The sequence below is a fragment of the Anomaloglossus baeobatrachus genome, chromosome 1, assembly GCF_048569485.1.
Source record: "Anomaloglossus baeobatrachus isolate aAnoBae1 chromosome 1, aAnoBae1.hap1, whole genome shotgun sequence".
NCBI lineage: Eukaryota > Metazoa > Chordata > Amphibia > Anura > Aromobatidae > Anomaloglossus > Anomaloglossus baeobatrachus.
In genome coordinates, this window is record NC_134353.1 from 589,535,446 (window position 1) to 589,552,446 (window position 17,001).

Here is a 17,001-nt window from a genome sequence, read left to right on the forward strand (position 1 = left end):
GGAGGGGGGAACTTTTCAAGATGGGTGGTGACCATGGTGGCCATTTTGAAGTCAACCATTTTGGATCCAACTTTATTTTTTCCAATCGGAAGAGGGTAATTTAACACATCAAACTTATTGTAAATTGAAGAAGTGGTTTGAAATACCTTAAAGCCTAGGGGCCGAGTCATAAGTTTATATGGCTATGATCATAGCATAGGCCATTAAAGTGTAATTGGTGGGACTCTGACTTTTGGGAACATCATAAATTAGTAAACCATAAAGTCCAGTGATTATTTAGGCAGAGCTACTTATCAGAATGTGTACCTAAAGTGCCAGGCACAGACACAAGTATTGATGAGGCACTGAGACTGGAAAAAACCTGAAGGCTTCCACTGATACATTACAGTATTTTTGGGAATACACATTCATTGCTTATTCCTGCAAAACTACCTCTGCCAAAATGTAAGTTTACAAATTACCTTATATTTCTATGATATTGGTTTAGTTAATGTTTGACAATATCTTTTGGTTTTGAAAAAATATAAAAGGTTTTGCAATTATTATTTCTCTTTTGAAGTGGAAAAACCAGGATGTATGAAGTCCTTCAAGAGACAATAGAAAAGGACTTTCCCCCTTTCATGACCAATTTGTTTGGTTATGTATCCAATCCTGGGATTGTAATTGCAGCCGTGCTTCTAATGGCGTAAGTTTTGGTAAATGCATTATTTATTAAAGTGATAATTTTTTGCAGAACATACTTGGATTAGCCGAGAAATGGATTTGTTACTTTGTAATGCATTGATTTGTTATATCAGTACTTTTGAAAATAAACATTACTACATATAAATCTCATAATATTAGAAACAATATTATTAGGCTAGAATAATATATTTTAATACTTTGTTTTAAGCACACAGTTCATTTTAAAAGAAGTTCTCCAGAAATAGAAAAAAAAATTGAAAAGAAATCTAAGTAAATTCCTAAATATCTTTAACCCCACCCCACCTTGAGACGCACATGTATATGATGTGTGTCTGGTGCTAGTGCATAGACCAAGCTCATGACTGTAACCACGGCCAAAACCACGGCAAAAAAACACAACAGAAAACTGCAGCAGAAAACAGCGCCAAAAAAAATGTGTAAAAAAATGCTTTTTTGCCAGGAGCTGTAGATTGGGTGCAGGAATACGGTGGAAAAATTTCAGCACCAAATTTGCATCTCTTGGCCAAAAAAAAATGCAATTTTCTGCTAGTAGATGGACATCTGTGAACTCAGTGACCTCCACCTGAGGTCAGGTTACCTGCGATCACAGGTGAAGGAATGTAGGAACCTCCAGCTGTGACCGCAAATGACGTGAGTGACGTCACCGCTCATTGCACAGCTCATTCATTCTCTGGAACTCACAGCAAGCAGTCGTGCTCTATACCCGATTGCTGTGATATTCAGATGTAGCAAAGCTGAATATCCATGGGACCTCATGTGGATTACGTCGGACCTGCAGGGTTTTTGGAGTTAATAAAGTGGTGAAGGAGGGTGTGTTTTTGTATTTTATTCCAAATAAAGGATTTTTCTCTGTGTTTGTGTTTATTTATTTTCATGTACAGGTTAGTGATGCAGGTATTATAGACGCCTGTGCCATCACTAATCTAGCAGCTGTGCGCTCTTTTTAACCTCTCATTACCCTGATTGCCACCTCACCAGGACACCGGGAAGAGCCGGTAAAGCACCAGGATTGTCACATCTAATGGATAAAGCAATACCGGGCAGCTGTGTGCTTTTAGAAACACTACAGTTTTGTATTAAATTGAATGGATGTGAAAAGCAGACAAAATGTCAAAAACAATTGACATGTTGCTTCTTTAACCCCTTCACAACCATGGACGGATCTATCCGTCATTGAGCGTGTCACGTTTAGCCCCACCCCCTGCCGCGGGCAGGCGGCGGCGGTCGGCACACATATCAGCTGCTTTCAACAGCTGACATGTGTGCCTGCATGTTGCGAGTGGAATCGCTTCCACTCACATCATTTAACCCCTTAAATCTCACTGCCAAAGTCTGTCAGCGAGATCTATATGCGCGCGGCCATGATTTTTACTTACCGCCGCCCCCACCGGAAGTCACGTGCGTGATCACGTGACTTTCGGGGGTTGCCATGGTAGCACAGGGTCATGTGATGACGCCTGCAGCTTAGACATTTCACTTTCGTTTTCACCCGGCCCGGAGCCGAATGAGACAAGAAGTGACCGTATCTGCTGTTTACAGCTGTCTAGCTGTGATCAGCAGATAGATCAGAGCGATCGGATTGCTGATCGCTATAGCCCCCTAGGGGGACTAGTAAAATAAAAAAAAAAAGTTTTAAAAAATAAAAATAAAACGAAAAACCCTAAAAGTTCAAATCACCCCCTTTCACCCCATTGAAAATTAAAGGGTTAAAAAATAAATAAATATACACATATTTGGTATCGCCACGTTCAGAAATGCCCGATATATCAAAATATAAAATGAATTAATCTGATTGGTAAACGGCGTAGTAGCAAAAAAAATCCAAACGCCAAAATTACATTTTTTTGTCGCCGCATGTTTTACGCAAAATGCAATAACAGGCGAACAAAACATAGCATCTACGTAAAAATGATACCATTAAAAATGTCAGCTCGAGATGCAAAAAATAAGCCATCATTGAGCCATAGATCCCAAAAAATGAAGACGCTACGGGTTTCGGAAAATGGCGCAAAACGTGCGCCACTTTTATTGGACAAACTTTTGAATTTTTTTTAACCCCTTAAATACAAGTAAACCTATACATGTTTGGTGTCTACAAATTTGCACCGACCTGAGGCATCACATAGGTACATCAGTTTTACCATATAGTGAACACGGTGAATAAAAATATCCCAAAAACTATTGTGCGATCACACTGTTTTTGCAGTTTTTCCACACTTGGAATTTTTTGCTGTTTTCCAGTACACTATATGGTAAAACCTATGGTTTCGTTTAAAAGTACAACTCGTCCTGCAATAAACAAGCCCTCATATGGCAAGATTGACAGAAAATTAAAAAAGTTACGGCTCTCGGAAAAAAAGGAGCAAAAAACAAAAACGCAAAAACGGAAAGTGCCCGGGGGCTGAAGGGGTTAAAGGCTGAGTTTTTGCCCAAATTTATGCAAATTAAATGCAGCGTTTTGAACAGCAAAGTGCGCACAAGAAAGCTCAATGTCCCGTTGACTTTGCTTGAAAAGCATAACGCAAGCATTTTGGCATGAAAACGCTGCAGTTGAAAAAGCAGTGGATAAGCAGGTAAAAAAGCAAAGTGCGCACATAGCCTAAGGCCGGAGCCACACTTGCGAGGGACTCTCACAAGTCTGACATCGTATCACCGGCACAACCACACACTTCTGACAGGAGCGGGCCGCATGTGTTTCTAGGTATATGCATGCTCATGTTCAGAGAGCGGCAGGCCATGCTGACATGGCCTGCCACTTTCTGGACAGGAGCGTGCCTCTGCATGTAATTCTATGCAGCTGCACGCTTGTGTCTGGAGAGTGGCAGGCTGGGGGATGTGACTTAATACTCGCGCGAGTCACACGTAAGGGTAATAGCTGCCACAATTGCAGCATGCTGCAATATTTTCCTCAGTCCTATTAGGGCTGAGGAAAGACTCAAAGATCTCAGCTGCAGCATTGTCTTACATGGGGTCAAGTGTAATGCTAGATTTTCTCACTGCACTCGTGCGAGTCATACGTCAGTGTGATTGTACCCATACAGTAAAAATAAATGAATTAAAAAAATTGCATAGGTTCCCCCCATATTATGATACCGAGCACAGATAAAGCCCACGGCAACAGGCTGCAGCCCCAGCCATGTGGTCATCTTGGCTGTGTATCAAAATAAGAGGAACTGCATGTGGCTTTTTTTAATTTAATTATTTAAATAAATAATTAAAAAAAAACAGCGTACGGTCCCCCCATTTTGATACCCAGCCAAGATAAATCCTGACAGCTGGGGGTTGGTATTCTCAGACTGGTTATGGCCATTAATAGTAAAAGCACAGAGAAATCCAGCTCACCACAATGCAATGATGTAATCCTAGGACGGTACACGGAATGGAAAGCAGGTCCACAAGGTAGGTAGGCAAAGAAGTTCCAGCATCCAAGTCCAGTTAAAATAAAAACTTCGACTTTTATTTTAGAAAAACGTTAAAAGGCGATAAAACAAATCACATGGACATGATCATGGGTGAAAAAGAAGACGCGTTTCGGACAGTGTACGTCCTTAGTCATCCTTAGTCATCACGGCAACAGGCTGCAGCCCCAGCCATGCGGTCATCTTGGCTGTGTATCAAAATAAGAGGAACTGCATGGGGCTTTTTTTTAATTTAATTATTTAAATAAATAATTAAAAAAAAAAAAAAACAGCGTATGGTCCCCCCATTTTGATACACAGCCAAGATAAATCTTGACAGCTGAGGGTTGGTATTCTCAGACTGGTTATGGTCATTGTTATTGGCCGCCCCCCCCCCCCGCCTAAAAATAGCAACCTGCAGCCGCCCAGGATTGTTGCATCCATTAGATGCAACAATCCCGGCGCTTTACCCGTCTCTTCTTGATTGCCCTGGTGCGGTGGCAATTGGGGTAATAAGGTTGTGAATAACAGCCCACAGCTGTCACTAAGCCCTACGTTAGTGATGGCAGGCATCTATTAGACACCCCCTCATCACTAATCTGTAAGTGAAAGTAAACAAACACAAACATCAAAAAATGCTTTATTTGGTATAAAAAGAAAGCACCCTCTTTCACCACTTTATTAATGTCAACACGCAAAGTATTCCACACGAGGTCCCATGGCGATTCCAGCTCTGCTGTGCATTCCAGAGAATGAGTGATGACTGATTGCAGCGAGACGCGGTCACACAGGCTGGGGGTGCGTCTGACTGCAACCAATCAGAGGCCAGGCCAGCTAGTGGGTGGGGAAGCAGTGCTGAGTGCATATGGAAGAGCAATGATCAGTGGAGGCCGCAGGAGCAGCGTACAACCGTGCGAGAGCAGTGTACAGCTGCGAGGGAGCCTAGTTAAGTATGAAGCGCTTGCTTCATTTTAAGTTTATTTATTTTTCCTTTTTTTTTAACATCCAGAGTGCCTGATCAAATAGCTGGAATCTCGGGCCCAGGAAACTTTGAAACTGTGCGGATCTGGGCTTTAACAGTCCGGGTCCTTCCATCTCTAATTCTGCAATGCTGCAGGCTGTGCACTGTGCTTTGGACGCTGCTAGTGCTATGGGTTGTGCTGGTACGCGCTGCAGGTGGTGAGGCAGGGGCCATCCTGAAAATGTTGGCGGTGTGGCTTCTAAATAATGGCACCCAAAGTCGGCACATGCACATATTGAGCTCTCGGCTCAACATCTCATCTGCAATCGCGCTGCCTCCGGCCCAATGATCTCCCAATAGCTGACTTAAGAAAAATGGCACCCAGAGGTGGCGTGTGCACAAATAAGATCTCAGCTCATAATTGCGCCAATAGCTCGATATACGCACACACCGACTCCAGGTGCCATTTCTTTGAAGCCCGCACCACCGACAGTTTCTGAATGCTCCTGCCTCACAGCACCCGCAGCGAGCATCTGGGACACCAGCCACAACTTCACCCCACCTTACCACTGCCCCTGCCTCCTGTGACCCTGCTCTACCACCACTTCTGCCCCCCAGGTAAGTGGCAACTGGATTATAAGATGGACCTCATTGATTATTTTTTTTTACCTTTTTTTTCTCTAAATTTGGGGTGCGTCTTATAACCCAGTGTGTCATATAAAGCGAAAAATATGTTAATTATTATTTAATACAATGAAATTTGACCTAAACCAGTTGTGATGAGTTAGATTTCCTTTAGACTGGTTCCATGCTCAGATTGTAAAGCCTGCTTTACACGAGTCGATCTATCGTGCGTTAGCACAAGCGATCGTACCCGCCCCCGTCATTTTTGCGTCACAGGCAAATCGCTGCCCGTAGCACACAAACTCATTTAACCCCCGTCACACGCACTTATCTTCCGGACGACCTCGCTGTGGGCAATGAACGTCCACTTCCTGAAGTGGGAGGGACGTTCAGCGTCACAGCGACGTCACACGGCAGCCGGCTAATAGAAGTGGAGGGGTGGAGATGAGCGGGATGTAAACATCCCGCCCACCTCCTTCCTTCCACATAGCCGGCGGGTGCCGCGGGACGCAGGTAAGCTGCGTTCATCGTTCCCGTGGTGTCCCACGGAGCAACGTGGGATGCCACGGAAACAATGAACAACCGGCGCCATTTTAATGGAACAATTTTATGAAACCTAGCGACGAGTACACGACTAACGATTTGTGAGCGATACTGCGTCGCTAGGAGGTGTCACACAAGATCACATCGTGTGCGATGCCGGATGTGCGTCACGAAAACCGTGACCCCGACGATGCATCGCACGATAGCTCGTCTCGTGTAAAGCACCCTTAAGACTCGGCCCGATCGTCAGGTCTCTCGAATTGAGTTAACTGCCTCATAGGCATAGATGAAGCAGGTAATTCAAGTTGCATCACCCGGCAGTTGGAACTTGTCTTCCGATGCGAGAGCATTCTGTCTTTAATGGATGTATGAAATCAGACTTAATTTTTTTTTTCTAATCCCAGAGAACCCTTTGACATCCAGTAGTCATTAACTGAAAGTGATTTTCTCAGGAAGGCAACCTCTTTATTTATTGCCTTATAAAGACGTATGTACTTTACATTGGAAAAGACATCAATTCTGGCATATCCACACTTTGCATGGGGAACCATTTCTTTGATTGCTACATTTTGTTTTTTTTAAGAGAAAGAAACAAACATAAATTATGTCTTTTTTCATATTAATAATTAATAATATTAACTCTTTTCTTGTAGACTAGCTATATATTACCTTAATGCAATATCAAAGGCATACAAGAATGCTAATATAGAATTCAAGAAGAAAATGCAGAGGGTATGTAAACTATGACATACAGTATATACTGTACATGTATAGTGGCTTGGAAAAGTATTCATACCCCATGCACTTTTTCACACTTTTTATGTATTTTATTAGCCTTTTGTGTCATATATCTGCACAAAGTAGAAACTATAGGGTGCATTACACGCTGCGACATCGCTAACGATATATCATCGGGGTCACGTCGTTAGTGACGCACATCCGTCGCCGTTAGCGACATCGCAGCGTGTGATACCAAGGAGCGACAATCAACGATCGCAAAAACGTCAAAAATCATTGATCGTTGACACGTCGTTCCTTTTCATAATATGCCGCTGGTTGTTCGACGTTCCTGGTGCGTCACACATCGCTATGTGTGACGCCGCAGGAATGACGAACATTTCCTTATCTGTGTCCACCGGCAATGAGGAAGGAAGGAGGTGGGCGGCATGTTCCGGCCGCTCATCTCCGCCCCTCCTCTGCTATTGTGCGGCCGCTTAGTGACGGCGCAGTGACGTCACTATGACGCTGAACGCACCTCTCCCTTGAAGGAGGGATTGTTCGGCGGTCACAGCGACGTCGCTGAAAAGGTATGTATGTGTGAAGCTGCCGTAGCGATAATGTTCACTACGGCAGCGATCACCAAAAGTCGCATGAACGACTGCGGCGGGTGCTATCGCGCACAACATCACTAGCTATCGCTAGCGATGTCGCAGTTTGTAAAGCACCCTTAATTGTGAATTGTAAAGGAAAGGATACATGGTTTTCTAATTTTTTTTAAAATATAAAACTGTAAACTGTGATGTGCATTTGTATTCAGCCCTCCTAAGTCAATACTTTGTAGGATTATCTTTTCTTGCAATTACTGCTAAAAGTGTTTTGGTGTATGGGTCTTCCAGCTTTGCACATTTAGAGGCTGAAATTTTTGCCCATTCATCTTTGCAAAATAGCTCTAGCTCAGTGAGATTGGATGTCGAGCATCCTTGAACAGTAATTTTCAAGTCTTGTCACAGATTCTTAATGGGATTTAGTTTATGCTGTGACTGGGCTATTCAAACCCATGAATATGCTTTGATCTAAACCATCCATTGTAGTTCAGCAGTATGTTTAGGGTCGTTGTGCTGCTGGAAGGTGAACCTACACCCCAGTCTCAACTCTTTTGCAGCCCCTAACAGGTTTTCATGCATGATTGCCCTGTGTTTAGCTCCATCCATTATACCATCAACTCTGACCATCTTCCCTGTCCCTGCTGAAGAAAGGCATCCCCACAGCATGATGCTGCCACCACCAGAGCCCAAAAAATAATGATGGAATTGCTGTATTTTTTGTTCAACCCCATGTCCTATGTCGTGAAGAGCTTGAAGGTTTATTCTGGTAAATGAAGATATCACCTAGTTACGAGTTGACTAATAACTAGTGATGAGCGAGTGTGCTAGGCACTGCTTGTTACTTGATCAAGCATCAGGGTGCTTGAGTACTCATAGAGCTTAGCCGAGTATCCCGGGTCCTCAGATATTTAACCCGTGAAACAGCAACCATAACACACAGGCTTGCTTCACTAATAACTAGTGATGGGTGAGCACTAAAATGCTCAAATGCTTGTTACTAAATTTGAGCTGGTCAGATGCTCAGACAAGCTCGACACCGAGTAATGAGCATTATGGAAAGTCAATGATTGACCTGTTGGGGTCACCTCCCACATACAGCCAGCCATAAACAAAGCATTTCCGGTGGGAGGGCGTTTTATTTTTTGGTCACACTTCATCTGATAACGTTGTTATAATCCCCGGGAGAGCCATTCAGAAACTGCGAATAGCTCTCATTGGTGTGCCTGCACAAGTCATGCGGCGAAGCAACCCTGTGTGTTGTGGTCATTTTTTCATGAACAAAATATCAAACCACCTGCGATACTCGGCCCAGGTCCGTGAGTACCCAAGCATCCCGATGCTCGATCTGGTAACAAGCAGTGCCGAGCATGCTCGCTCATCATTAGTAATAACGTCTAGATTAATAGAAGTGTGATTAACGAGACTTTCACTATTGGTCAAATTAAAACAGTTTTGTCCTTCATATGAATGGAGTGGAAATTGCGCATGGATATTGCCACTTCATTAATTCACTAAGCAATAGGCAATAGCAGAGAATTGCATTTGTCTATTCCTGGCAGTTCCAAAGAGAATGGACTGGTACTATGCATGTTCAACCACTTTTTAAACACAGGACAAAAATGCCCCATTCTGGTGATTGTCCTTTGTTTCAGTGATTAGACCCACATGGATCAATACGTTATCACCTATCCATCAAAAACTGTGTGCAAGTATACATAGAAGACTTAATGCTGTTTTGAAGGCAAACATTGATTTGATTTAGATTTTTGATGTTCACTCCCTTTTCATTTTGTAAATGAAATAAACTAGTAAAGCAAAACTCCAGCATTATTTTTTTAATTCACTGCTGGAGTGGCACTTTAAATGTAAGTCCCCTGCCCCCTGTCTTATACTCACCTACCACCATGTTCATCTTTTTCTACCGTCGCACTGGTCGGTCTCCAGCTATTTATGACCTACCAGCAGCTCCAGTGTTTCATGGAGCAAGCAAGAGGTCACAACTCAATGTAACTCTACGAGAGCATTGTTCTCACTCTCATAGAGTTGCATTGAGCACTTGTGATGTAACTTCTGACTTATGTCCAGTCAAAAGTTATTGTCACAAGATGGCGCTGTGGGACCAGCAATGCTGAAAAAAGATTAATCAGAGTGTACTGGGGACCTACATTTGAAGCACCATTTAATTGCTGAAAAAAAAACAGTTGGAGTGGTGCTTTAAGACTTCTTTTTGAAAGCATTCTAACTTTGCAGAATTTCTTCCACAACTGCCTAAAACCTTTGCACAACACTATCAAAAAATCTAAAAATCAACCTGTGCCATGAACATCATAAAGAGAAAAAACTGGGAAGGCCAGAATTGCTATTTTTTTGCTGCCACAACTAGAAAAAAAAGTGCAACGTAATCATCTCAGTGCACAAAAACAAAGTGTGCTCTGTTGATGTACAAATAAAGACCTTACAGGTCTCAGAAAATGTTGACACAAACAGTTTTTTCCAATTTTAGATTTTTTTTTACCGCTAAAACAATAATAAAACTTGACAAGTGTGGATTCGACCACATCATACAGACCTAAAGAATCATGGTGCTAGCTCATTTTTACTGTACAATGGATACATTTCATTTTTAGGGGGGCAATTTCACTGCAGTTGACATTTTTTACTGTTCTCTAGTACATTGTATAGTAATATAGATGGTATAGTAAAAACAGGCCCTTAAATGACTATGTGGATTGACAAATAAAATAGTTATGGCTGTGGAAACAAAAAAAGAAAAAAATAGTACAAACCAAAATAATGAGTCATTAAGGAAGAAGTTCTCCAAGAATAAGATAAAATAGAGTGCCTGATATAATTCAAACTGCAGCCCATCCTAGTCACGTGTCAGGACAGGCTGCAGACTGAAGACAAACAGATCTGAACACCTGTATTTCAACTGACAACAGTTGTATCCCAAATACCTCTGAGTGGGCAGAAACAGGGCTTTGATGTGTGAAGAAATATATTTTAGTCTTTGTTGTGCTCAATGAGGAGATCTCCCATTTCCTACTCCTTCGCCCACTCCATCAGTCTGACAGCTTTATAGCAATGCTTAGAGGCTTACAACTGGAAAACAATTAAACATTGAGGAGGATGAACCTGGAGCTAACCCTTTTGTGCTCAGCGAGGAAGCATTTTATGTCTTCACATATGAAAACCCTAATCCCAATTGACTGAGATATGTGTGATACATCTTTTCTGAGTTGAATCACAGGTCTTGGGAGATGTGACATCAGGACATCAGGTGAAATAAATATTGAACACATCACCAATTTTTTAGTCAATGTATTTCTAAAGGTACCTTTGACATGAATTTCTCAACAGATGTTGGTAACAACCAGGGGTGGACACTGACATTAGAGGGCCCTTGTGCAAGTAATGTGCTTGGAGCTCCCTCTTTTCCATACCAAACATACTAAAGTCATAATTGTGGAGACATGGGGCTCAGTGGGTGCTCTCGTCCGCTGAACCGGCCGCCTTTAGAAAGACAGCATGGCCCAGGGCTCATCCCAACTGACCGCCAATCTCCTTAACCATGGGTGGAACACTACTCAGACAACACAACACAGGGTGAGGGAATCACAATATTAAGACTTTATTGGATCCCCACACAATTAACGGCACATAGCACATAACCAGCAAAACACACAAATGTAACCGGCAACAGAGTCTCACCCTTTCGCTGGCTCACCAGGGATTAGGATGTCCGTGCCTCAGAGCTTTCAGGGCTACTTACTCCAAACCAGCAGCACCCCGCTTTCGGCGGGCACCCACCGAGAAAGGAATAACGCCAGATTGAGGAAGCTGGCTGAGGTCCGCAAAGTCTGTACCTGGTGACTGGATTGTCCCAACCTGGGTTCCCTCCTTAAGTAGTCTCTGGTTTGAAGTCATGTAGCCAAGTGTTCCTCTAGTCGGAGCCAAAGTCCCTAGACTGAGTCCACAAGGTATTCTGGTTCTGATCCTCTAGCCAGCTCCTAAGAGCTTAGACTGGATCATGCACATCCATCAACAACTGGTGACTTAAAGAAGTCCCTTTTTATAGCCATAGCCTTCCCTTAGGATATACTGTGCCCTTATCGGATTGGTTGTACAAGGCTGATTCTCTTATTGGATGAATTTCAAGCTGCATGGATAATGTTCATTTAAATGATGTGGATAGAAAAACTGAGGATATTTACATGAAGTCTGCAAGTCACAGACTAGACAATGGCCACTGAGGTAATTTACATTAGATTAGCAATACACAACTACATTACAATGATTGCTCGGAAGGGTCTGGAGAAACAATAGTTTAGCAAACATGAGTTAACACACAGAAGAACAATACGTCTGGCTAATGTAAGAAATGTAACCCACGACACACATTGAAAAAGTCTGTGTCATCACATTCCTCTCCCTTCTTAATTAGCCAGATGGGAAAATGGTTGAATCTTGACGAGGTTTGTTGTTGATGGGACGGCCAGACGTGGTAGGACTCTTATCACCCTTCTCCTCTTGATGGCATTGTCCTTTTTAATGGTGAGGTCAGCAACATGGGCTCGCATCTATACACCTCCCCCTGATTACCTTCCCGAGGTTGAGCAGCCATCTTGCAGACAAGCACTAAGGTGGGGTCCGTGAGTTGGGCTTCCCTGAATTCCTTATGATCTATCTCCCCCCAGTCAATGGCCACAGTTGGGTCTGAGGTACTCACATTCGTTGCATCTGAGGAGGAGGCTGAAGATTGAGGAGGAGGGTTCCCCTCGGATGGGTTGGTAGAAACATCTGCACAAGGATGGTGTTTGGCTTGGCTGCGGGTAATGGCGGTAACAAACTGGCTGGATAGTCCTTGTCCTAGGTCATTCTCCAAAATGACTGGTGTGAGCAAGTAATCCACAAGCCCCACTTTCACTTCCATCTGGGTGGTATCCGAAACAACAGGCTTGGTGGGGCCATCTATGAACCCCACTTCAACTTCCTCCTGGCTAGTCCCCGAAACAACAGACATGGGGAGACAATCCATGAGCCCTACATCAACTTCCTCCTGGTTAGTCCCCACAACAACAGGTGTGGGGAGGCTATCCATAAGCTCCATATGGACCTCTTCCTGGTCAGACCCCAAAATAACAGGGGTGGGGATGCTGTTCATAAGCTCCACATCAGCCTTGCTCTGGTCAGTCTCTACAATGACAGGTATGGGGAGGCTGTTCACAAATCCCACATCGATCGCTTCCTGGTTGGTCCCCAAAATATCAGGTGTGGGGAGGCTGTCCACAAGTCTCACATCAACCTCTTCCTGGTCATTTCCCAAAATAACTGGTGTGGGGACGGTATCCATAAGCTCCACATCAGCCTTGCTCTGGTCATTCTCCACAATAACAGGTATGGAGAGACAGTTCACAAGTCCCACATCGATTGCTTCCTGGTTAGTCCCCAAAATACCAGGTGTGGGGAGGCTGTTCACAAGCTCCACCTCGACCTCTCCCTGGTCGGTCCTAAGGTCCAACTACACACATGCCAGAGGGATGTCCGAGCGCTGGCCCCCAGCAGGGGTGATGGTCACTTGGCGGCCAGGTAAATGATGTTCTGTGGGAACAATATCTGGGCTGACCAGGGTGATGGAAGATCCAGTGTCTCGAAGTCCCTGAGCCTGTATATCACTGACCTTGACCGTCTGGATGTGGGGATGGAGGTTGGCTGGTGTACGGTGTCCGGCCTGCCGTAGCGTGTGGACTGGGTAAACCACTTCCTCAGCTATTGGTGTTTCTCGGGAGTAGCACTCGTCAGGTCTCGTTGGTTCATCTCGGCATATGTTGACTGGTTGGACTGGCAGCCGGGCTCCAAGCATGCGGCCTCTGTTTTGGAGACAATCTTTATCTATATGTCCATGGTGCCCACATGTATAACAGCACCGTAGATTGGGCAAGTCACAGGCCCTGTTTGTAGACCTTTGTTTCGGTGCAGCTTCTGCTGGGTAGCGGGACCATCCTTCTCGAGCGGCTGGTGCTAGCAGTATGGCAGCTGGAACTCCATAAACATATTCCAGAACACAATCCCTCTCTTCTCTTGAGGATTTAGGCCCCAATGCAGCCAACAACGCTGTGGCTTGGGCCATTTGGGACCAAGTTGATTCCCGATTGTCACTAGATCCATGATGTGGCACATAGTTTAAATCCTCTGGGTCAATATCGGCGGGATCCTCATCGTCCTCTGCATCATTCTGGGCATCCCAACGGACTAATTTCCGGATCAAGCCCGACCGAGTGTCAGTGTTCCTGTAGTCAATCTTTCGCCTCTGGCACAGATCCTGTAGCATCTATTTACTGCTTCGGTCGTAACTCCTCTCTGGTCCTTGTCCCATGGCTGAGCTGGTGGGGTTGGACATGGCAGTATCCGAAACCTGAATGCCTCCCCTATGGCCTGCTGGGTATGCTTATGTGCCTCACTGGTTGTTGAGCCCTGGACGGAGTCCGCGAACACTAGTCCTCTGCAGCTCCCCTGGATAAACCAGGCTGAGTAGTATCCCACTGCTGCCACCAATTGTGGAGAGTATATGATGTGCACTCTGCCCAAATGGGGGGGAGAGATTGAGGTGCTAGTGAGAGGACCGAGGTCCAGACTATAGTATATATAAGAGACACTGCACTCTCATAGAATTGAAAAAATATCAAACGAATTTGTTGATATTTTTTCAGTTCTATGAGAGTGCAGTGTCTCTTATATATACCAATTGTGGAGACATGGGGCTCAGTGGGTGCTCTCGTCCGCTGAACCGGCCAACTTTAGAAAGACAGCATGGCCCAGGGCTCATCTCAACTGACTGCCGATCTCCTTAACCGTGGGAAGAACACTACTCAGACAACACAGGGTGAGGGAATCACAATATTAAGACTTTATTGGATCCCCAAACAATTAACGGCACATAGCACATAACCAGCAAAACACACAAATGTAACCGGCAACAGAGTCTCACCCTTTCGCTGGCTCACCAGGGATTAGGATGTCCGTGCCTCAGAGCTTCCAGGGCTACTTACTCCAAACCAGCAGCACCCCGCTTTCGGCGGGCACCCACCGAGAAAGGAATAACGCCAGATTGAGGAAGCTGGCTGAGGTCCGCAAAGTCTGTACCTGGTGACTGGATTGTCCCAACCTGGGTTCCCTCCTTAAGTAGTCTCTGGTTTGAAGTCATGTAGCCAAGTGTTCCTCTAGTTGGAGCAAAAGTCCCTAGACTGAGTCCACAAGGTATTCTGGTTCTGAGCCTCTAGCCAGCTCCTAAGAGCTTATACTGGATCATGCACATCCATCAACAACTGGTGACTTAAAGAAGTCCCTTTTTATAGCCATAGCCTTCCCTTAGGATATACTGTGCCCTTATCGGATTGGTTGTGCAAGGTTGCTTCTCTTATTGGATGAATTTCAAGCTGCATGGATAATGTTCATTTAAATGATGTGGATAGAAAAACTGAGGATATTTACATGAAGTCTGCAAGTCACAGACTAGACAATGGCCACTGAGGTAATTTACATTAGATTAGCAATACACAGCTACATTACAATGATTGCTTGGAAGGGTCTGGAGAAACAATAGTATAGCAAACATGAGTTAACACACAGAAGAACAATACATCTGGCTAATGTAAGAAATTTAACCCAGGACACACATTGAAAAAGTCTGTGTCGTCACAATAATATACATACATATTTACAGATAGAGCAATTGTTGACTTGAAGTATTCTCAGATGTGCAAGTTGATATGCTATGGATCTAAATACGAAGTAGTCATATACTAAGTGGAAACCATGTCTGGTACTATTAATATTGATAGTCTGTCCTTAGGATAGGTCATCAATACCAGATCAGTGCGGGTGTGACCCTCGCTGATCAGCAACTGTTCCCAGGACCAGTGGAGGCCGAATGTGCTCAGTTGCGGAACAGAACAGTACAGCTCCATCAACTGTATAGTGTCCAGTGAAAAGGGTGGATCTGCAGTACCCAGCAGCTTCCCATGCAGTATGTCCACCCCTGGTAATAACCCTTCCAATACAAACAGGCAAAGAAAGTCAGAGCATATATGTCTAATAATTTAGCGATGTGCAATAATGAGAGATTACACAGGGAAAAAGTATTGAACATGCTTACTAAAATGTATTTCATTTTTTTTTACAAAAGCCTTAGTTGGTGATGACAGCTTAAAAAAAACTGTGTTATGGATAAACTAGTCACATGCATTGCTCAAGTGTGATTTTGGCCCATTCTTGCACACAAACACACTTCAAATTCTGAAGATTCCATGGGTTCGTTCTATGAACTCTGAGCTTTAGTTCCTTCCATAAATTTTCTATTGGATTCAGGTCAAGTGATTGGTTGGGCCATTCTAGCAACTATATTTTCTTTCTCTGAAACCAATTAAGAGTTTCCTGGTCTGTTTCTTTGGGATCATGGTCTTTCTGAACTGTCAACCCTCACTTCATCTTCATCATATTGGTAGATAGCAGCAAATTTTATCAAGAATTTCTATTTACATTTATCCATTCATCCTTCCTTTAATTATATTAAGTCTGCCAGTGCTCTAAGCTGAAAAATAGCCTCACACCACTATGTTCCCGCCTCGATACTTCACTGTTGGTATGGTGTTTTTGGGGTGATGTACAGTGCCTTTTGGCCTCCAAACATGGTGTGAATTAGGGCATCCAAAGAGTTCAAGTTTGGTCTCATCTGACCAGATTATATTCATCCACTATTTCACAGGCTTGGCTAAATGTTATTGAGCAAACTTTAAACACGCATAAACATTCTTTTGTTCAGCAATTGAGTCTTGCATGGTTTGTGTGCATACAGGCCATGGAGGTTGAGTGCATTACTCAATGTTTTCTCACATCTTTCTGTAGCTCTCCACAGGTGGTATTGGCTCTTGGACAACTCTTTTGACAATTTTTTTCTCTCCTCTGTTTGAGATCTTGCAGGGAACACCTGGTCATCGCCTTTACAGTAAAATTCATTTTTTTCCTCTTCCGGATTATGGCTCTAGCAGTGCTTACTGGAACCTTAAGTATTTTAGAAATTCTTTTGTAACTGATGCCATCCGTATGTTTTGCAACAATTAAGTTGCGAATGTCTTGAGAAAGCTGACTGGTTTTACCCATCATGAAATGTTTCTTGTGTGGCAACTTGGTAATGAGACACCTTTTTATAGGCCATCAGTTGAACCAGCTAATATTATTTTCACTAATTGAAAGGATTGCTTTCTAATATCTTATAGATTTCAGCTGGTGTCATGACTTTCCTTGGCTTTTTGCACTTCTCTTTCTTTTTGCCTGTGTCATTTCTCATTAATACACATCACTAAATTTATGGGCATCTATGGTTTGATTTATTTGCGTGTGTAGATTAGACTGGTTGTTACTGACATCTTCTGAGAAATTCATATCA

General features: G+C 43.6%; 1 protein-coding gene across 1 annotated transcript in view; it reads left to right on the plus strand.

Annotated features, from left to right (window-relative positions):
* LOC142313841 (transmembrane channel-like protein 2-A) overlaps positions 1-17,001 on the plus strand; it is an 87,513-nt gene that overhangs the window by 69,141 nt on the left and 1,371 nt on the right. Inside the window, exons 15-16 of the mRNA XM_075352430.1 lie at positions 560-685; positions 6,885-6,963. Of these exons, the coding sequence (XP_075208545.1) occupies positions 560-685; positions 6,885-6,963 (205 nt within the window). The remainder of the gene's footprint in view (positions 1-559; positions 686-6,884; positions 6,964-17,001) is intronic.